This window comes from Mesoplodon densirostris, chromosome 5 (genome assembly GCF_025265405.1).
Source record: "Mesoplodon densirostris isolate mMesDen1 chromosome 5, mMesDen1 primary haplotype, whole genome shotgun sequence".
NCBI classification, from domain to species: Eukaryota; Metazoa; Chordata; class Mammalia; order Artiodactyla; family Ziphiidae; genus Mesoplodon; species Mesoplodon densirostris.
Window position 1 is genome coordinate 152,714,085 of NC_082665.1, and position 21,966 is coordinate 152,736,050.

General features: G+C 36.2%; 1 protein-coding gene across 3 annotated transcripts in view; it reads left to right on the forward strand.

Moving 5' to 3' along the window:
- Positions 1-21,966, forward strand: part of TOPBP1 (DNA topoisomerase II binding protein 1) — a 71,659-nt gene that overhangs the window by 32,370 nt on the left and 17,323 nt on the right. For all 3 annotated transcript variants that reach the window (XM_060099683.1, XM_060099685.1, XM_060099684.1), the window contains 11 exons: positions 3,985-4,196; positions 5,439-5,731; positions 12,766-12,939; positions 13,035-13,144; positions 15,725-15,848; positions 16,664-16,813; positions 16,931-17,033; positions 18,623-18,815; positions 20,222-20,442; positions 21,295-21,461; positions 21,702-21,813. In XM_060099683.1, coding sequence (XP_059955666.1) covers positions 3,985-4,196; positions 5,439-5,731; positions 12,766-12,939; positions 13,035-13,144; positions 15,725-15,848; positions 16,664-16,813; positions 16,931-17,033; positions 18,623-18,815; positions 20,222-20,442; positions 21,295-21,461; positions 21,702-21,813 — 1,859 coding nt within the window. The remainder of the gene's footprint in view (positions 1-3,984; positions 4,197-5,438; positions 5,732-12,765; positions 12,940-13,034; positions 13,145-15,724; positions 15,849-16,663; positions 16,814-16,930; positions 17,034-18,622; positions 18,816-20,221; positions 20,443-21,294; positions 21,462-21,701; positions 21,814-21,966) is intronic.

Below are 21,966 nucleotides of genomic sequence, written 5' to 3' on the forward strand. Positions count from 1 at the left end.
GTTCTTTTTCAATGAACATTCATTGTTTTTCTGCAGTGCAGATGTTAAGCAGGAATAATGACTACTTTGGGAGAAAGAAAGTGAATTTTAAAATTCATTTTAATTTAAAAAAAAATTTTAAATTCATTTTAAAGTTCCAAAATCCAAATTAGCCCAACCTGTAAGTGAACTTTAATGGTGGCTATTTAAAAAGGAAGTAGAAAACTCATTATATAAATAAATATAAATGAACTAAACTTTACATTAAAGGAAAAGTTCTTTTAGATTATATCATTAAGCAGCACTTAAAATGCTTTTAAACAAGAGACACATCTAAACCGAAATGATCCGGAACATTCGGGGAAAAAAATAAGATGGGCAAAGATATATCAAAAGAAAAGAGAGTGTTGCAGTTTTAATGTCATAGACAAGTTTGGATTCAAATCAAAAGGCATTAAACAGGAAAAAGAAGAGCACTGTAAATAAAGAGTGCTATTCACACTGAAGGTGAAAAATATGTATATACCAAATAGAGCGTGACTGCCATTCATAGAACAAAAACAGCAGGAAATTCAATGAGGAATCAGCAGAAACATTAACTGTAGGAGACTTTAATTCCCACCTTTTACCTCATGACAGGTCAAATGGAAAACAAGAAAGGATACAGATTTAAACAGCATAGTTAGCTATCCACCCTAAAACAGTGACCATACCATTTCAAGCACCTTTGGAACACTCATAAACGTTGCTTGTATAGAAATTGGCCACAAAGAAAACCTCAGTAAGTTCCCTGAAGTAGAAAGAGTGGAGACCATATTCTGTAATCACAGTGCAAAAAAAAAAAAAAACCCCAAAATTAGAAATGAGTAGTAGAAATAGAAAATGAAAAGACTTTATCAACTGGACATTTTAGAACTTTTTAGTAACTCTTGGTTCAAAGAGGAATTCAAAACCACTTTTAAGCCTAGAAATCATTATCAACCTGATAGTAACAAGCAACACCAGTGCCCACATTGTGACCTTAAAATACCACTTCCCACTAAAAGAAACTAAAGCTTAAAGAAATGATCAGTTCTAGGTCTGGGGCAGAGAAGATACCAGTGAGTCTGAAACATTTTGTCAGAACAGAGAGCAAGTATTGATATATTATTGAAGACTAGTAGGAAGGGTTGTGTCAAAAGGAACTCCACTGGCCAAAGACAGGAAAAGTTAAGTGTCACTAGAAATAATAATGGCAGTGGATCCAGACACATCAAATAATGTTTAAATCATAACTTCATAATGGCACCAAACAAACTAAGCTAATTGGTCATGTTTGAAGGATGCTAGGAAACCAACTCATTATTTTGAAAGCTGGTAAATAAAGAGAAAGGATCAAATATTTATCCTGCCTTTGCTATACAGTCTGTATCAGAGTACCATAATAATGGATAAGACAATTTCCCTTTATAGAAGAATTCCAACAAATAAGTGAAAAAGGAATGATAAGATTGTGACTCCTAATAAATGAAAGAATCTAGGCATTGAAAACCAACAGTTAATCACATACTAAAGAGAAAACCAGACATTATATGCTTCCTTGTGAAGAATACATCACCACCTTGAAGTAGTCTTAGCAAAATAATGAAACCTCAATCTAATAAAACCTAGATTCAACTACTGAATTATAGGAAATACAGGAGAATAACGTTCTATTACAGCACAGCAATACAATCAGCAAGATCCAGACTCTGAGATAACTCTACATTATACTGTCTTCAACAAGGGGGCAAGGAAAGAAGAGGGAACCTGCAAGCTAAAAGACATAAAAAATTAAATGTAGTGTTTAAGGATGCACTATGTGATAAAACAAAAGAAAAGTAAGGAAGTGATAATCATAAATATCCAAATAGTGGCTACTGTTAGCAAGGGAGGGAAGGGGGTTAGTAACTGAGAAGAGGCACATTGGAGAGGTTCTGGAGTGACTGGTAAGATTCTGTCTTCTGACGTGGGTGGTGGATATAAGGGTTTTCATCTTATGATAATTCATTAATTGTATATTTCCTTTTTTGCTGTGTTGTGTACTTGGATTATACCAAACAGTAAGCTTTTGGAAAAAACTGAAATTGTAGCAAATAACAATAACAAAATATGGCAACAGACTGAAGTGGTGCTCACAGAAAAATTCAGCAAAGTGGTTATGTAGAATATTAATATACAGAAGTCACTGACCATCATATGTACAGCCAGTTAGAAGAGCTAATGAAAACAAAGGTCTCTTACTAAATCTGTAATAAGAGATAAAACACCTAGCAACATGGTGTGGAATCTAAAAAAACAAAACAAATGAACAAACAAAATAAAACCAAAATAGGCTCATAGATACAGAGAACAAATTAGTAGTCACCAGAGGGGAAAGGAATGGAAGGTTGGGCAAAATAGGTGAAGGGGATTAAGAGGTACAAAATTCCGGGCTTCCCTGGTGGCGCAGTGGTTGAGAGTCCGCCTGCCGATGCAGGGGACACAGGTTCGTGCCCCAGTCTGGGAAGATCCCACATGCCGCGGAGAGGCTAGGCCCGTGAGCCATGGCCGCTGAGCCTGCGCGTCCAGAGCCTGTGCTCCACAACGGGAGAGGCCACAACAGTGAGAGGCCCGCGTACCGCAAAAAAAAAAAAAAGGTACAAAATTCCAGTTATAAAATTAAAAAGTCACGGGGATGTAATATTCAGCATAAGGAAAAAAGTAATACTGTACTACCTTTGTATGTTGACAGATGGCTACTAGACTTTTGGTGTTGATCATTTGTAATGCATTTAAATGTCGAGTCACTACGTAGTACACCTGAAACTAATATAATATTGTATGTCAACTATACTTTGATTTTTAAAAGAATTTTAAAGGGAAACTTGGAAGAGCTACAGAAACTTGTAAAATGCTATTGAGGGAAATAAATAAGACTTAAACAGTATGAAAGATGTATCTGCTCTTGGACAGGAAGACTAAACGTTATAAAGAAATTTTTTAGAGAGGGCAATAAGCAAACTAATTCTTAAATTCAAAGAAAATATTAGCAAGCAGGAAAGTCATAAAAATTCTGAAGTAGAATAGTTATTTAAATATATATTGTAAACCTCACTAGATAAAATAGTGTGTCTGTAAGTAGCAGAAAGTTCAGTGAACAGGCAGAAAGTCTAGAAATAGACCTAAACACAAACAGGAATTTGGTATATGATAAAAGTGATATTTCCACTTATTGAGGAAGAGATGGTTTATTTAATAAATATGATTCAGTAAAGTTGGAGCAACATCTCATCCCAAAATAAGTACCAAATTAATTGATCAGTGGGTTAAATGTGAAAAATGAATCCATGAAAGTACTAGGAAAAATGTGGAATATTAAAAAAATCTTAAAAGTGGGGATCTAGACCTAAAACCCAGAAGTCCTGAAAGAAAAGGCAATTCTGTTTATATCTCATATTCTGTTTTTGCCCCCATATTCTCTTTAATATTCTGTGATCATGAGGAAGGCGTTTAATTTCTCTGCATCTTTTCCCAGGTCGTATTTTTACAATAATTTGTAAAATATTGGTATTTCACAAATATTGAGAGGATCGAATGAGATATGTGAAGATACTTGGAGCAGTTGTAGTGGGCTAAACGATACAATGTGTTATTCGTACTCTTCCTTTGCTCCCGTAGTTGTTCCATGCTGCCTCCTTTTGGGAGGAAAGACAAGGTGGATGGGTGATGACTAATTAAATAGATGGTTTTTCTGGTTATTTCTTGTAAGTCTAGTTTAATTTGCTTATGTTTTTATAAAAAGTTTAATTGTAGTAATACATTTTCATTCTAGAGTAAGCACTTGTAAGTGGATTAGCTTAATTTAAGAAATAGAGCCAACTTTTAATCTGTGAGTATTTTCTTATATTCAGAACTCTAACAAAACCATCGTATTAGAAACTTCATTCTTACTTTGCTGGCTAATTGTGCATATGACATTTAGTTTTCTTTAAATGTAACTTTCAGTGTTCAAGAATTCTTCGTTCGCAAATCCAATGCAAAGAAAGGCATGTTTGCCAGTACACATCTTGTATTGAAAGAACCAGGTGGTTCTAAATATGAAGCTGCCAAGAAGTGGAATTTACCAGCGGTCACTATAGCTTGGCTGTTGGAGACTGCTAGATTGGGAAAGAGAGCAAATGAAAGCCATTTTCTGATCAAAAATTCACCTAAAGAAGGTTAATACTTTTATTTTGTCCTTTTATATATATATTTTTACAATTTGATGGTTTCTGGGATATGAATGTGCTAAAACTTACTTTTAGGACAGGTCATTAAAATTTCTCCCTTTCACGTGAGCCACTCTTGGGCACTCATTATTGGGGGTGTGGGCAAAATAAATATGCGTTCATAGCACAAATGTTTAATTTGTATCTGTACTATCAAGTGTAGGCACTATCTGAAAGTTAGAGGGTACAGAACAATATAGGAACATTCTAGGGTCTCAGTGTTTGAAGTCTAATGAGCTTAGATCCCATTTACTGTTCCTTCAGTGGCTCATACTGACACATCTTGTGAGTAAAGTACTCTCTATTCCTCATCTTTGGGCTTTTGCATGTTATCTCTTACCTGCTTCATTCTTGCCTATTCCTCCTTATCTTTCAGTTCTCGACTTGGGTATCACTTTCCCTGGAAAGCCTTCCTTGACTCACCAAGTATGGCCTTTGTCTTGCCATAACACCCTGGCCTTTTGTAGCTCTCGTCCCAGTGTTACCATTCTAGGTTACTTTCATGTTTCCCCGCTCAACCAAAAGCCCTGAAAAGGCAAGGAGTACATGTGTCTTGTGCATTATATATTTTCATTGTCTAGATCGGGCCTGGCACGGAGCAGCCGTCTAATAAGTGTATTCGTTAAATGTTGAAAAAAGGTAGGAGGCAGGGTCGGAGGACACAGTAGCCTCTCTTGTAAGATGATGGCATCCCTGGGCAAACTTCAGGGAAGCTTCTCAAAGCTATTACTTACTACTTTTTTCTAGACAACCTGGAAATTTTACAATGCAGGCAAAGTAATATTAAAACTTCATTAAGCACTTTCCAAAAACTTGACCGTAGTTGTTAACTCTGAGTGCATGTAATTGGGATTTTCTTTTTTACTCTGCCATTGACTAAGATGACATTATTTATATTTTTGGGCAAATTACGAGGTTTATTGAGAATATTTCAAGTTACAACAAGATGAAACAGGAAATCTAATTTCATTAATTATTTGTTTCAGTTGATGTACTTGCCTAACTCAACACATATTTTAATAGATTGTCTGGTTTGTTTCTTTGAAAGTAGGTATATAACTTTGTGGTTTGAAGTATACTTGAGAATTCACATGAAAACTCACAATAAGATGTAAAAACATCACTTCTTGTGGGCCTCTTTAGACACAAAAAGACATTACTGGCTCACATTTGTTTCTTTTCATTTTAAAGCTCTAGAACAAAGTTTGGAAACTGAAACAACAAACGGGGTGAATCTAAATCCAGATACTCCAGAGCATCCTGTCACAGACCTGGAAACTCACAGAAAAATGGCCGTTACACCTTTAGATATGAACCGCTTTCAGAGTAAAGCTTTCCATGCGGTGATCTCACAGCACTCCGGACAGGCTTCAGTCTCCCCTGCAGCAGGACAACCACTTCAGAAGGAGCCCTCATTACGCCTGGATACACCATCAAAGTTTCTGTCCAAGGACAAACTCTTCAAGCCTTCCTTTGATGTGAAGGTAAGGCTTATAGAAAATGGTCCTGGAGATAACAGTTTTATAGCTTATAAAGTAAAGCACCAAGTTCTCCATCACCTCTGAAGTTTGTAGTAGTAACTTCCAGAAATGTTGGCAAATAGATGCATAGTATTGAGTCTCTACATATATCCAGGGTAGAGGTAACAGCTAGAGATATATATGGTGTGAAATCAGGACATCTGGATTCAAGTCCTATATCTGTCATGAACGGTATGACTCAGATCATTTAACATATCTGAGCATTAGTTCCTTTTGTACAAAGAGCATAGTATCACTTACTCTGAAAACTTACAGGTTTATCATAAGGATTAAGTGAAATTGTGTGATGAAATAATTTCGTAAACTGTAAAATAACATAAACACATTGCTACTTATGTTTTGATTCTAGGAGTACACCGGTGCTCTTTCTGAAAATGTCTGTTACCACTTTACTTTTCAATCATTTCCCTTAAAAAGATGAGTTAAGTGTGCATCTTTCTTTGATCTTCTGAGCACTGGAGTATGGCTCCCTTTCTGAAAAATTCATTCACAAATCAAGGGCTAATTCAAGCTTCTCAAATGGTTTCCTTTCATTCCCCAAAGATAATTTCTTCACTATTCCTTTAGTAGTTTTTGGCCTTTCAAGTGGCTATTCAAACCATGTTTTTTTAATCCATGACTTTGCAAAATTATTGTACGGTTTATCTATTGAGGTTTTACTCATAGAGTTTAATAATCTTTACTAGTATGTTTTGGAGCAGACTTAAAGTTTACAGATTGTTCATCTTTAGAAAATAAATATAAATTGATACCCAGGACAGTTTTCTCCAAGCTAAATCTTGGATCAAATTTCTTCTGAAGTGACATTTTGTGCTGTGAATAACACTGTTCCTTGTGCCTTAAGAAGTAGAGGAAAACCACTGGTTTGGGAACTGCAAGATCGAGTCAGGCCTCTGCTTTTCCTTTTGCAGCCTTTTAAGGCGAGTCAACCTTCTTGGGTTTCATTATCCCCGTCTGTAAAATCATGGAGCATATCTAGATGATTTCCAAGGTCTCAAAGGTCATAGACTCTTTGAATAGTAAATGAAATAATATTGGGAGACAAGAAGTTAGTAGAAATATTTCTAGTCATTGAGACCATTCTTCTACCTTGCAGTGAAAAGCTGATGGTTCTGAAATAGAAATAGTCTCAGTGAAGGTACAAAAGACATTTAAAGGTTTCATTGTTTAGTCATAGTGTATTTAGCAGTGTCTCTCTCTCCCTCTGTCTTTTGTGATATATAAAATAGTTCTTCATCTTATAATCAGTGGTTCTTCAAATTGATGTAAAATGGTATTTTGAATTTTTTCTCTGAAAACAGAAGGGCCCATGATTCCATGTGGGTCACAAAATTGAACATACATTAGCCCTCACAATAAAAAGCACCCCTTATTTAACTTAATTTTTAATTGACACACATCCAGAAAAGTACAACAAATGTGCTGGTAAATGAAACATTAGTGTTAACAGTTGGGAAGACACAATACATATTCAGAAAGAGATCATTGCCAATGCTATAGAATCTTCCTCAAGTCCTCGCTTCCCATCACTTCTTCCTCCTTCCTTCCCAAAGGTAATACTCCTGACTTCTAACACTAGCTTTTTTTTTTTTTTTCTTTTTTTCCCCCGGTACGCGGGCCTCTCACTGACGTGGCCTCTCCCATTGCGGAGCACAGGCTCCGGACGTGCAGGCTCAGTGACCATGGCTTACGGGCCCAGCCGCTCCACGGCATGTGGGATCCTCCCGGACCGGGGCACGAACCCGTGTCCCCTGCATCGGCAGGCGGACTCTCAACCACTGCGCCACCAGGGAAGCCCCTAACACTAGCTTTGTTACGCTTGTTTTTCACTTTTAAATAGGTGGAATCATAACATGTATTATGAGTCTGTCTATTTTTGTTCAACCTTCATTTAGAAGATTTGTCCATGTTGCTACCTCTAACTATAATTCATTGATTTTATTACTGTGTAATAATCCAGTATATGGATATATCACAATTTACATATTCAGTCTACTGTTGATGGGCATTTAGGTGGTTACTAGTTTTTTGCTCTTACAAATAGCACTACTGTGAACATTCTTGTGCATGTCTCTTGGAATATGTATACATGCTTTGCTTTTTGGTATATACCTAGAAGTGAAATTGCTGGGTCATCTTTCACCTTCAGTAGAGACTGACAGGCTGTCCAAATGGTTGTACCAGTTTATACTCCCACCAATAGTGTATTGAGCACCCAGTTTCCCCATCCTTGCCAAAGAAGTATTATACGTTTTTTTTTAATATTATACTTGGAAATAATTCCTAACTTACAAGAAGTTGCAAAATAAAAATAGTATAAGGAATACTCACATAACCTTTTACTCAGATATGTAGAGTTTTCATTAATTTCCAGATGGAAGGATTTTGTTTGTTTCATTTTTAATGTCTAGTTTTATTGCCTTGTGATCAAACTTTTGTTGGTAATATTTCTACTTCACAGAACTTACTGATCTTTTCTTTGTACTCTGATATATGAGCAGTTTTTGAGAACATTCTTTGACTTTTGAGAACATTCTTTGATAAGAAGATATATTCTTTATCAGGGTTTTCTCTCTATAGATAGAAGTCTGACATATTGATTATATTGTTTAGATCTTTTATATCCTTTCCTACTTTTTGTTCATTTAACTCTTCTTATACTAAGTGGTATTTTCAAGTTTCCTAATATTGGTGTGTTATTTCTCCTTGCATCTGATGTGGTTTTTGTTTTGAGTAGATAATTGCTGTATTACTTAGTGCATAGATAGTCATAACTGTTTGTAAGTAGGAATGTGTCCTTTGTCTCATTTAATGCTTTTGGCTTGAAGTGTACTTTGGTATCAGGATTTCAATCGCTTCTCTCTTACTGTTTTCATTTCCCTTATAAATCTGTGCATTCCTTCATTTTTAGCCTTTTTGGATTGCTGTGTTTTAAGTGGGTCTCCTGTGTACAGCATAGAGTTGGGTTTGCTTTTTGAGCTATTTTGAAAATCTTTCAGTTAGGCAGGTTAAGCCCATTCACATTTAATATGACTTATATTGTATTTGGTCTCATTTCTGTCATATATTATATTGTAATTGCTTCGTGATTATGTTTTATATATTTTTATTATATGTTTCTTCACTTATTGTGTCCTCTTTGCGTTTTTTTTTCTTTTGGTATTTAGGAAAGAGTTTGTTTGTTTTATTCTCATGGTTTCTTATAGTGTTCTTATTCCCCCTTCTTCTTAACCTTTTGTATGTCAGTTTTAAATTATGTCTAGATCCCCTGCTTACTGCTTCTATTGCAGTCAATGATCTTATTCTGTTTCCACCTTTTCTCTCTTCCACTGTTTTTAGTTATATTTGTCTACTTTGTCAGAAAATAAAATGTTTATATATTCTTCAACCCATGGACCTCACCCTTGTTTTAATCTTAACTCTGCATTTAAATATATGAAATGCCCACTGTCTGTCCTTTGTGAAGCTTCCCAGTCCTCTTTTGGTAGGAATGAAGTTCTCCACCTTTAAAACTTTTACTAAGGCCTTGATTCTTCAGCAAATTGTTCAGATGTACTATTCTTGGTTTGCTTTTTTTTTTTTCCTGCTTGAGTTTCCGGAAAATGCTGGTCCACTGCTACCTTGGTTTTTTTTTTTTTTTTTTTTTTTTTTTTTTGCGGTATGCGGGCCTTTCACTGTTGTGACCTCTTCCGTTGTGGAGCACAGGCTCTGGACGCGCAGGCTCAGCGACCATGGCTCACGGGCCCAGCCGCTCCACGGCATGTGGGATCTTCCCAGACCGGGGCATGAACCCGTGTCCTCAGCATCAGCAGGCGGACTCTCAACCACTGCACCACCAAAGAAGCCCTCCCTACCTTGCTTTTATGTATGTTGTTTTTGAAAATTGTAATGCCAATCTAATTATGTTGTCTTTGTAAATTATTTCTTTTTTACCTGAAAGCCATGCGGATTTTTCTTTTATTTTTAAAGTCTAATAGTTTTACAAGGATATGTCTAGATATTGATCATTCTCAATCAATTTTCCATAATACATGATAAGTTTTTTTTTTTTTTTTTTTTTTTTTTTTTTTTTTTTTTTTTTTTTTTGCGGTATGCGGGCCTCTCACTGTTGTGACCTCCCCCGTCGCGGAGCACAGGCTCCGGACGCGCAGGCTCCGGACGCGCAGGCTCAGCGGCCATGGCTCACGGGCCCAGCCGCTCCGCGGCACATGGGATCCTCCCAGACCGGGGCACGAACCCGTATCCCCTGCATCGGCAGGCGGACTCTCAACCACTTGCGCCACCAGGGAGGCCCCATGATAAGTTTTTAAATGTTTAGAATTTGGCTTCTCTGAATTTTGGTCTGAGATTAGAAAAATGGAGCTCAACTGAGTTGAATAGAATGCTTTGGGATTAGAGCCTAAAGATCAAGAGCTCGTGTTTTGGACACATAAAGTTTGAGATGCCTGTTAGACATCTAAGTACTTTTGTCAAATAGGCAGTTACACATAAAGCCTGAAGTTTGAGGAATGGTGAGTGGTCTGGGCTAGAGAAAGAAATTTGGAGATCCGAGTTTGTAGGTAATATTTAAAGCCATATAAGAGATGCCAAGAGAGCAGAAGAAGAAAAGAGAAAAGGTCTAAGGAACACCCGTAGGGGCTCACATTTAGAGAAGGAAGCAGCAAAGGAGAGTGAGAGGAGCCACCAGTGAGGGAAGAGGAAGCCTAGAGATTGTCTTAGAGGCCAAGTAAGAAAGTATTGAGGAAGGAGTAGTTCACTATGTCAGATGCTGCTGAAAGATCAACAAAGGTGAGAATAGAAAGTTGACCACGGGATTTGGCATTGTGGACACTGATGATCTTAACAATAAGGGTTATTGTGACATTGTGGAGGTGGAAGCAAGTGGGTTCCTACAGGAATGTGGGAAGTGTTCGGGACACTGACTATAACTATGCGTTTGAGGAGTCTTACTGTAAAGGGGAATGAAGAAATGGGGTGCCAGCTGTAGGGCAAAGTATGATCAAAAGAAGGTTGTTTTTTTTAAAATGGAAGAAATAACTGTATGCCAATGTGATGGATCAGTAGAGATCCAGTTGATGGTGCAGATGAGAGGGGAGAATTAGTGAGAGGGGTTGGGATCTAATGTTTAAGTGGGGGAAAGTACCAGAAGGAAAGCAGTGCTCATGGCATAGGTGCAGAAGGCGGGTAGACATGGTGTGGGCGCTCCGATTTCTTTTGTATATGAAGAATTCTTTTAAATGCTGCAGAGAAGTTAAAAAACAACAACAAAAAAAACTTTTGCAAATAGAAAGCCTTACCATGTTCTCAAAAAAAGATTAAACATCCTAAAGATCTAAAAAGATAATATAGATCCTATTAAAAATATAAGCAGAAATAGTATAAAAATTCTGAAGAGAATAATTAAGGGAAGGCACTAGCCCTACTAATTATTAAAACATCTTATAGAGCTTCAGTAATTGAAGCAGTGTGTTATTGTTACGTGAATAATCAAATCAGTGCAGAAGATTACACCCCATAGATAGAAGAATGCATTATGTGATTAAGGGGACGTTCAAATCAGACAGCTGGGTAGCCATCTGAGAAAACAGTTAGGATAAAACCTCAAACCTTACATCAGAATGAATTTCTGAGGATCCGATACTTAAGTACAAGAAAGGAAGGCATAAAAATACTAGAACAGGCCATGAGAGAGTGAGTTTGTTTTTAAATAATTCCGTTGTGAGGAAGGTCTTTCTAACTATAACATAATACCAAAAGAAATAAAAGATTCATATGAATTTGACAGCACTAAAAAATTATCTACATTCAACTATGCAGATTTTATAAATATGCAATAAAAGTATTTGTTTTAAAAAAAATTCTCCATGGCGAAAATTTGACAAATGACAAATTGGGAACGAATATGTGCATATCATAGTGGGTATATATGTGCATAAAAATCTATACAGATATATTTAGGCAAGTGGATATTTTAAAAAGACTAATAACCCAATGGGAAAATAAGCAAAGGATAGGAAGAGATATGTCACAAAAAATTGAATAGAAATATTATATATGCATGAAGATGTTTAACCTCATTCAGTATAAGAGGATGGAAAATTAAAGCATGCAGATATATTTTTTAACCTATCAGATTCTCAAAAAAGAAAAATCTGATTACCCACTGTGCTGTCAAGCATGTTGGGAAACACTAATGCTTTGCTCGTGAGAATGTCAGTGTTGGTGCGCACATTTTGCTTAAATGGTTCCCTTTACTCTTGTGGGTGCAAAATGTGTGTGTGCAAGGTTATTCACTACATCGTTATACTGGCAAAAGATTGTTAATCTAAACATTCATCAGTTGCGCACTGGTTAAATACCTTCTGCTGTATACATGGAATACTGTGTAGATGGGAAAGAGAATGAGCACGAGCCCTGGACAGCAGTGACCTCTGCTCACGAGGGAATTGTGGGTGGCTTGGGAACAGGAATACATTTTGTACCTTTGAAGATTTTTCACAATTCTCAGCTCAATCTAACTTTTTAACCTTCTTTATAGTTCATGTCTTGTTTATATCCATCCTTACTTGTTTCCGTCTGTGTGTTTTGTTTGTTTACTTGTTCGTTTATTTTGTTTTTTGGTATCATTAATTTTAACCAACTTCAACTCTAAGATCAGACAAATGTGGTAAGTGCTGCTGAAAATGTAAGCTTGTCAGTCTCTTTGAACTAATTTGCTGGACAGTATGAAATTTTTTTTCTTCATAATAGATACTAGTTCAGTCTTTTTATTGTTGTTTAGAGGAAAACTGGAGGAGGTTAAAACTATAATCCAATTAATATTGAGGATTATTCCCTTTCTTTACCTCTTTTTTCTCCCTCTTTCCTTATTCTGTGTACCTCTCTCTCTTCCCTTCTCTCCCCTCTTCTTCCTTTCTCTCTCCTTGTCTTCTCCTTTTCCTCTCTTCCTTTCTCCCTCTCCCCCTCCATACATACAGGATGCACTTGCAGCCTTGGAAACTCCAGGAGGTCCCAGCCAGCAGAAGAGGAAACTGAGTACACCACTCTCGGAAGTCATCGTCAGAAACTTGAAACTTGCTGTGGCAAATAGCTCTCGAAATACTGTCACTCTTTCTGCCAGCCCTCAACTGAAAGATGCCCAGTCAGAAAAGGTAGAATTAAATCTCTCATTATAAGGAAGTTTTAGATAAAAAAAAACACTTAAAACAATAATGGTTGATCTGTTTCTTTTATTTTCCATGGGCAGGAAGAAGCTCCAAAGCCACTTCACAAGGTAGTGGTATGTGTTAGTAAAAAACTCAGTAAGAAGCAGAGTGAACTAAATGGGATTGCAGCCTCTCTAGGTGCAGACTACAGGTAGTTGGCTCATCTTTCTGTTTGGTGGTGATATGGCCTAAATTTATAGGGAAACCTAAAACTGTTGTGAGCATCTACAAAAAACATTATTTTGACTTTTAGTTTGTCATATTATCTACAAAATCTCTCTAATTGACTTTTAATTTAGCACATCCTTTTAAAATATTCTCTGCCATATTAATTCACTCTTACAAGTTTGTTTTTAGGGCATGTTTAACAAATATATGAGAACTTATTTTGTGCCACTCTTCTAAAAACTTGGGATCCATGAATGAGTATAATCTAGAAAAAAATCCTTGTCTTCAAGGAGTTTATAGTCTAGTAATACATTTAGGTCTGACATTAAGCATGTTTCTTAGTGATTTTCAAATTAGAGCCTTTCTGTACGTAGTACTAAGTACTGCAGCACTCCTGAATTAAAAGTGTCTTTTTGAGGATGTTTGAATTTCTATCATTTTTACTACTTTGGAGACATAGTTTATCAGATCCACTCTCAAACTGACAGCCAAACTAGAGACAGGTCTCTAGCATAAATGGCATCAGTATCAGGCAATGAGAGACCCTTGCCTATTCCGGCCAATCCTGAATTGATTGTATTCCTTCATTGTCTGTGGTGCTTGCTTTCTTGATCACTTGTTTTCAGCCATTCATAGATAGCATAATGATTGGTTTTACAAGTAACAAACAGTTTGAGGAATATGATTATCTTTCCCTTTGGTAAGTCATTTCAGTTATCTTTCTTTTTGATAAAGAAATTAGATCAGGAGAATGTAAAAATAAAATGGGTCCGTGGTAGTTATAAGCACCTTAGTGTTTAATTCATCTATTGTCGAAGGGTAAAGCTTTCTTACTTACTATAACTATTATTTGTATTGTCTATTTTATAGATATATTATTCTATAATAATTATGTAATTATCTAATATTATATATTACTATTATACTTATATTACCTATTACTAGTTGCTGAGTGCTTAGTATGAGGCAAGTATTATTTCATTCTCACAATAGCCCTATGAGAGTATACATATTTGTCAAAATTGAATGCTTCCTTCGGTATTCTGTTTGGATGTGGAGTTGATGTAAGATTTAAAAGGAACATATAGGTAGGACTTGTGTTTCTGTAAGATTTAAAATGCCAGTCCTGGGAATTCCCTGGTGGTCTAGTGGTTAAGACTGTGCTTCCACTACTGCGGGTACAGGTTCCATCCCTGGTCAGGGAACTAGGATCCTGCATGCTGTACAGTGCAGCCAAGAAAAAAGGAAAGAAAGAAAGAAAGAAAAAATTTGCCAACTCCTGATCTATCTACCTTTACTGTCTACAGCCATTGATGGTCTGTTCTTGAAGGACTAAAAGGCACAGTTTTTGTATTATCACAGTGGAGTTGGATAGTAGTAAACCAAGATGATTCAGGCAAAAGATATTCCTTTTTAAAAAAAATTATCTTGATAATTTATTTACATTTTACTGTTTTACCTCACAGCAGAAATAGAAACAATTATTAGAAAGACTGGCAATTCAATTAGCAAGGGGTTTTTCACTATTATTTTTAAGGACACATGGGCAGTGAGAAATAGAATGTTTATAATATAATTTAGGAGGGAATATTCCTTCTTAATTTGTTTAACTTGGCTATTTAAAAAGTTCAGAAATAGGAGTTCCCTAGTGGTCTAGTGGTTAGGATTCTGGGCTTTCACTGCCGTGGCCAGGATTCAGTCCCTGGTCGGGGAACTCAGATCCCGCAAGCCGAGCGACATGACCAAAAAAAAAAAAGTTCAGAGATATTTCTTATTTAGGAAATGGGAAGTATGTTAGGTATCCATGAAGAGAAACCTCCCTTTATTTTGGTGATTACATTTGGAATTACAATTTTTATTTCCTCCTTGGTTTTTACTTGATCTTTTGAAGGATGACATATTTTACTCTTTTTAGATTATTTTCCTAAAATAATCAAGAAAATATTAAATGGAAGGAAATCAGGAGCATAATGTAATAGCTAAGAGTGTGAGTTTTGAAGTCAAAACTGGCTCTACCTCTTATTCACTGAATATCCTTGAAAAGGTTACTTTAACCATGCCCTTCAGTTTTCTTATCTGTTAAATGAGTGAAATAAATACATTGTTTTAGGATTGTTGTGAGGAATGGATGAAATAATGCTATGTAAAGTACACAGTGTGTTATGGGGCACAGAGCAAATGTACAGTGAATAGTGGCTGCCAACAACTGGAGGACAGATTGGATGCTTTGCTATTTCATTAACTTGGAAATACTTTTATTGTTATATCACCTTTATAAAATGATATTATAAAAGAAAATTGAAAATTTAGAAAAGTATACAAAGGAAAGTAATATTTTCAAGAATATCCTTCTAAATATATCTCTGCATTTATATACCTAGAGATATATGTATAAAATTTGACAGTGAAAGTGGAGCCTGTCATTTAATGTTTTTTGCTTACTCTGGTTCTTGAAAGTTTTGAGAAGGTCAGAGTATTCTGTTTATAGACAGTAATGATCATCTTAAACGAATGTAGTTATTTCTCTCAGGTATTCATTTTTTTGTGTGTTTGCTTGTTCCAGGTGGAGTTTTGATGAGACAGTGACTCATTTCATTTATCAAGGGAGACCAAATGACACTAATCGGGAGTATAAATCTGTAAAAGAAAGAGGAATACACATTGTTTCAGAGCACTGGCTTTTAGAAGTAAGCCATACTTTTTTCCCTCCCCTCCCTGTTAAATGAAAATGCATGTAAACAGTATTTCAAGGCACAAACCCATTTCTTTGTATGTAAACAAGTTCGATAACCTTAGTTAATTACACATTTCATATCTTTGGCATCAAAAAATTAAGATCTTTAATCCTTAAATGCTTAACGAGTCTTTAATGGGTACTCTTTCAGATTCTGATTCTTTTTGCTAATTAAAAATGGTATGAGGGCTTCCCTGGTGGCACAGTGGTTGAGAGTCTGCCTGCCGATGCAGGGGACACGGGTTCGTGTCCCGGTCCAGGAAGATCCCACATGCCGCAGAGCGGCTAGGCCCGTGAGCCATGGCTGCTGAGCCTGCACGTCCAGAGCCTGTGCTCCGCAAAGGGAGAGGCCACAGTAGTGAGAGACCCGCGTACCGCAAAAAAAAAAAAAAAAAAAAAAAAAAATGGTATGAAAGAAAATTTTATAATTTGAGGAGAATTAATTTAGCATGCCAATACAGCTTCTTTTCTTTCCTCTTCTTCCCTTTCCTTTCCTTTCTGGGTATTGCCTGGAATGTGATAGATACCTTGGCAAAAGCATAGAAATAGAATTAGATTTTATACTTTAGTGGACATGACATTTAAAAAGTGAGGACAATTTGTCATTTGATGGAATTTTTAAGTGTAAAGTACTTTTCAAAACTTTAATTTTGTGGACTCTTGCCATCTTAGAACATAATGTATTAGCTGTCTTTATTCTACTTGACATCACTTATTTGCTAAGATTTTTTTTTCAGTCCTGTTTTAAAGCACACCATTGTATTGCAGTGTGCCCAGGAGTATAAACATCTTCCTGAATCTCTTTATCCACATACTTATAATCCCAAAATGAGCTTGGATATCAGTGCAGTGCAAGATGGCAGACTTTGTAATAACCGACTACTACTCTCAGCTGATTTGACAGCGAAGGATGATGAGGTAGATGATATGGATGATACATTTACCCCCTCTTTAAGCTGAATGTACAATCATTTATTGCTGTGAAACCTTATACTGGGCTTGGTTTGAGAAGTGGTAATTTTTCTCCTTCAATAGCCAGATCATTTGCCCGTAGAAGAAAATGATATAGACAGTATGACCACCAGTAATAAAGAACCAGCAACATCAAATGGAAATGGAAGGAATAACTCTAAAGGAGGTAAAATATTTTAAATTACAAACAAAAAAATTTATAAATATGTATCTTTAATATGGAATGATTCCTTTGCATCAGATGGACAAATAAAAGTTTTTTTCTGTGTTGCTAAATACAAGTAAAGCATATATTTGAGGATTGAATTGAGGTTCCATGCCAATCATTAAGTAATAGTTAACAAAGCTTTAAGTGATTTAAGTGTGAAACCTGTGAAATGTGTGGAACTAGGTATTTTACAGAGTTAGTGTGACACAGCCCTATTCTATTAAAGGTAGGTGGAGTTGGGAATTTTTTAAACATTTGTCCTTTGGTTCAGTTCCTTTCAGTGACTTTCAAAAAGTTTTATTATGTGCACAGTATATTTTAACATAAATTCACATGGTTTTAAAGGTACAGAAGGAGGTGTGAAAAGTTCCTCCCACCCTTCTGATGTTATTTTCTTATGGAGCCTTCTAGAGCTATTTTATGCATACAATCAAACGTGTTTTCTGGGACTTCCCTGGTGGTGCAGTGGTTAAGAATCCACTTGCTAATGCAGGGGACATGGGTTTGAGCCCTGGTCTGGGAAGATCCCACATGCCGCAGAGCAGCTAAGCCTGTGTGCCACAACTACTGAAGCCTGCGCGCCTAGAGCCCGTGCTCCGCAACAAGAGAAGCCACCACAATAAGAAGCCCGTGCACCGCAACGAAGAGTAGCCCCTGCTCGCCACAACTAGAGAAAGCCCGTGCACGGCAACAAAGGCCCAAGACAGCCAAAAATAAATATATAAGTTTTCTCCTTCCCCACTTTAAAAAAAAAAATGTAAATATTGACTATTGTATATTCTGTTTTATACTTTGATCCTGATCTTTTTATTTAACAGTTCTACCTGTGGAGTGTCTTTATTAGTACATAGGATCTTTTTCAGTCATTTTCCCTTTTTTTGGCAACTGTATAGTATTCACAGTATGAATGGCCCACTTTATTTAGCCAGTTCCTTGTTGATGGGAATGTAGTTTATTTCTAATTTCTTGCTGTTATAAAGAGTGCATCATTGAATAACCTTATATCTATAGGTGTCCTCTTTTTAATGGATTAATATTTTCTATTTTTCTCACCCTACCATAGCTTTCCCTGTCTATGCTTTACCTTTTTAGTTAGTCCCACTCTGTTCATTCCAAAAATCTTTATTTAGTACCTACTTCAATGTTTAGTCTACAAGGAAACCAAAGATAAGTATGGTGTGGTCTGTGTTTTTGAGGACCATAGGGGAAAATCATAAATGACTGTAATGTACCTTGGTGTAGTACAGAACATGAGAGGGTCAGAAGCAGGCAGGGAGCTCTACAAAAGGATGACGACTGTGGGTCTTAGCACAGTGTCTGCAAAGGGCTTCCTGATTATTTCCTCTACAGTCCTCGTAGTAATGGTTGCCTTTATGTTCTGCAGGATTCATAGTCTTAGTACATTACTATAGCCTATAGTAAGTATCTGATAAATGTCAAGTTAATAAATTTATGTTCAACCAAATCTAGACAAAATAGTTAATGTGAATAGGGCATGATAGAAAGGAGAAACTTACCTTGATTGGTGTATTTCTGTTTGTTTCAAGCTCTGACACAGACCTTGGAGATGAGAGAGAACTTTCAAAAGCAGCTGCAGGAGATCATGTCTGCAACTTCACTGGTGAAACCCCAAGGGCAGAGGACTTCCCTTTCGAGAAGTCATTGTAACAGTGCCTCTTCAACGCCTGACAGCGCTCGCTCTGCCCGCAGCGGACGAAGCAGAGTCCTAGAGGCACTGAGGTCCGTACCTGTCGCTGAGGCAGGATAGCTTTTCCTTCCTCCCTTCCTTCCTGACTTTTCCTTCTTCCTTCTCTTGTTCCAGGCAGTTCTAGAATTCTTACTTGGGGACAGGAAGCAGAGGTTTATTCCATACGAAGCAACTGCTTCCAGCGAGGCATGATTAATACATTTTATTACCTCCCCTGAGAAAGAAATGATTTTAAGATCCAGTTTGCCTTGTTTGAAATGGATTCAATGGATAGTCCCCTCAGTTCTTAGTATTAGAATTAAATAATATTGGTATTAAACAGTAAGTGCATATATATGTGTGTATATATATATTTAAGCAGTTATTTCTTATTGGAACTACATGTGTTTTGTATTCTCTTTATAAATCTATCTTCTAGGGAAGGTGATTACAGGTCTTAGTGTGGTGTGACTGAAGTTCAGTAGAATAACTTCATCTTTTCCTTGATAGAAAAATCTCTAACTGATGAATTATAGTACTTATATCTTGAATTAATTGAACTGTGCATTTATCTACATTAACTGTATATTTCACGAGGCTATTTCTTTTATCTGAGTACTGAGCAAAAATGGTTTTTTGTTTAATAGACTAGATCATGTTTTATCATTTTAGAGAGCCTAAATCTTGTGTCAAAGTCAGAGTAAATAAATATGCTCTGAGAATAAAAGGCCATCTTCCTTGTATTTGAGGCAAATGAACACTTTGGGAGTACCATCAGCTTTGGCAAATTATTTTTACTAAGATTCCATATATATATAGAATTGAAATATTCAGTATACACATTGAAGGAAGATATTGGAATTCTATTTACTTTCCAGTGGAATTGTTACAGTTATACCATAAAAACATGTTTCACCCTAGTTCACTGTAAGGCTGTTCTACCTTAGACTCTGGGAGGTTCGGTTACCAGTAGCCAAAAGGACCTGCTTTTAAGGCAGCCTGTAGATAGTACACTTCCTGTGTAATTATAGTTCTTACTATTTCCAGTGATAAAAATACAACTATTGACTGGTCAGCAAAGTAACCAGGTTTCTAAACATTACCACGTTACCCTAAGCCTATATAATTAAGAGAAATCCCTTTTTAAAAGCAATAATCATTTAGAATTTTTTTAAATTCCTTGACAGTAAACTCCCCCTTTGAAGTTTTAAATATATGGACATTCAGTCAAAATATGTATTTCATTTTCTAGGTAAAACAGGTAAGTTTCTGGAAGAAACATTTTAAAAATAAAAAATTTCCCGAAGTTCACTTATTCAATAAGTATTTTCAAGTGCTTACTATGTGCTAGATGGTGGACATATAAAGGTGAACCACCAATTTACAAGACTTACAGAATTTATGAGTGTGGATTTTGTTATGGCTATCCATTACTAAAATTGTGACTTTTATTCCTTAGGCAGTCTCGTCAAACAGTACCTGATGTCAACACAGAGCCCTCCCAAAATGAACAGATCATTTGGGATGACCCTACAGCCAGGGAAGAGAGAGCAAGACTTGCCAGCAACTTGCAGTGGCCTAGTTGTCCCACACAATACTCTGAGCTTCCGGCTGATGTTAAAAAATTGGAGGATTCTCCTTTCCAGGAGCCTTTACATGATTCAGAACTTGCTGAACAGGGTAACGAGAAAGAAATCTATTTAGTTGTTTGTATTAGGTACATGTTGACCTCTTGACAATAAACAGATAAGCACCTGTGGTTACTGTGGTTCTCTGAATTGTACATGCAAATGAAAAACTCACTAGATGTTTTAAGTTTAAACCCAAACCTTAGATTTGGGTTTAAACTTTAAGAAGTCAGAAAAATAATTATAAATTGAGGTAATTTATCAGTAAATTGAAAAATATATTTTGATTCTTAAATTTGGAAATTTAGGGTTAGGCATTTTTTTCCCCGTACATTTTTCCAGTCCTTTTTGCGTTGTGTAGTTAATGCTTGGTTTTTCTTCCAGTCATCTTATTTTCATTTAAGTCTTCTTCTGAATTCCACCCAGCACATACCTACATTTGGAGTTGTATGTGTTTCTTTCTGAATTCCCTATTTTTTTCTTCCTTGGACTTTTACCTTGAAAGCAAAATACTTCCCATCTCTCATCATTGGTCATTTTCCCCCCCTTTCTCTTTCACATGATTATTTCTCTATACTAGATATATAGATTTATCTCTGCTTCTGATTTTCTTCAGGTGCAGAATTGTTCTCATTTTTAAAATTTTGTTTACATTTTACTGGTGAGAGCGTGGTACTTAAAGAAAGGGTTAGGAAACCCACAGATAAGCCATTTGCCCTTTTAAAGCTAACTAATTGCATTTAATTATAAGCTCTAGAAATAGGTTACTTTTTTTGCATGTGCTTTTTACATTCCAGAATTTGTGTTTAATTTCATCTTGGCTAAGACAGATGAGAATATTTCCCAGACTTTGTTCTTAGTCGTATTTGGATAACATCACACTGCAGCATTTTATTGCCCTCAGCTGTCTGTGATCCTGAGAACATATGTGTGACTGAAGCCCCGAAACACCCGATCTCTGAAGAACTGGAAACTCCAATAAAAGACAGCCACCTGATCCCTACGCCTCAAGCCCCCAGTATTGCCTTCCCCCTAGCCAACCCACCTGTGGCTCCACACCCTAGAGAAAAGGTTCGTTTATCCTTAGTTTGGTGATAAGGCTTTGGATATTGCTCTTATGCTGCATTCAGAATTTATTGATATCAATATCGAGGGTTCGTCGAATGTTGAAAACTGCATTTCTTTGCACTCTATTATTATTTCTATATTTGATAACTCAAAAGACTAAGTAAAATGTCACTATAAAAGAACCATAGGCCTGATAACTTTTTTAATGTTAATTTTTTTCTAAAATAAACTCTTCCATTCCAGATTATAACGATAGAGGAGACTCACGAAGACTTAAAAAAACAGTACATATTTCAGTTGTCATCTCTGAATCCTCAAGAACGTATTGATTATTGTCATCTGATTGAAAAACTAGGTACAAGTATTTTACTTAGGTCAAAAATGTCCCATATAGTAACCTTATTTGGAAGTCAAATGTAGCTAATTATTGATATCATTTGTAAGCTGTGGAAATTGAGATTAAAAAGATGGGTAACTTGCCTCAGGCCATACACGGAGTCACCAGTAG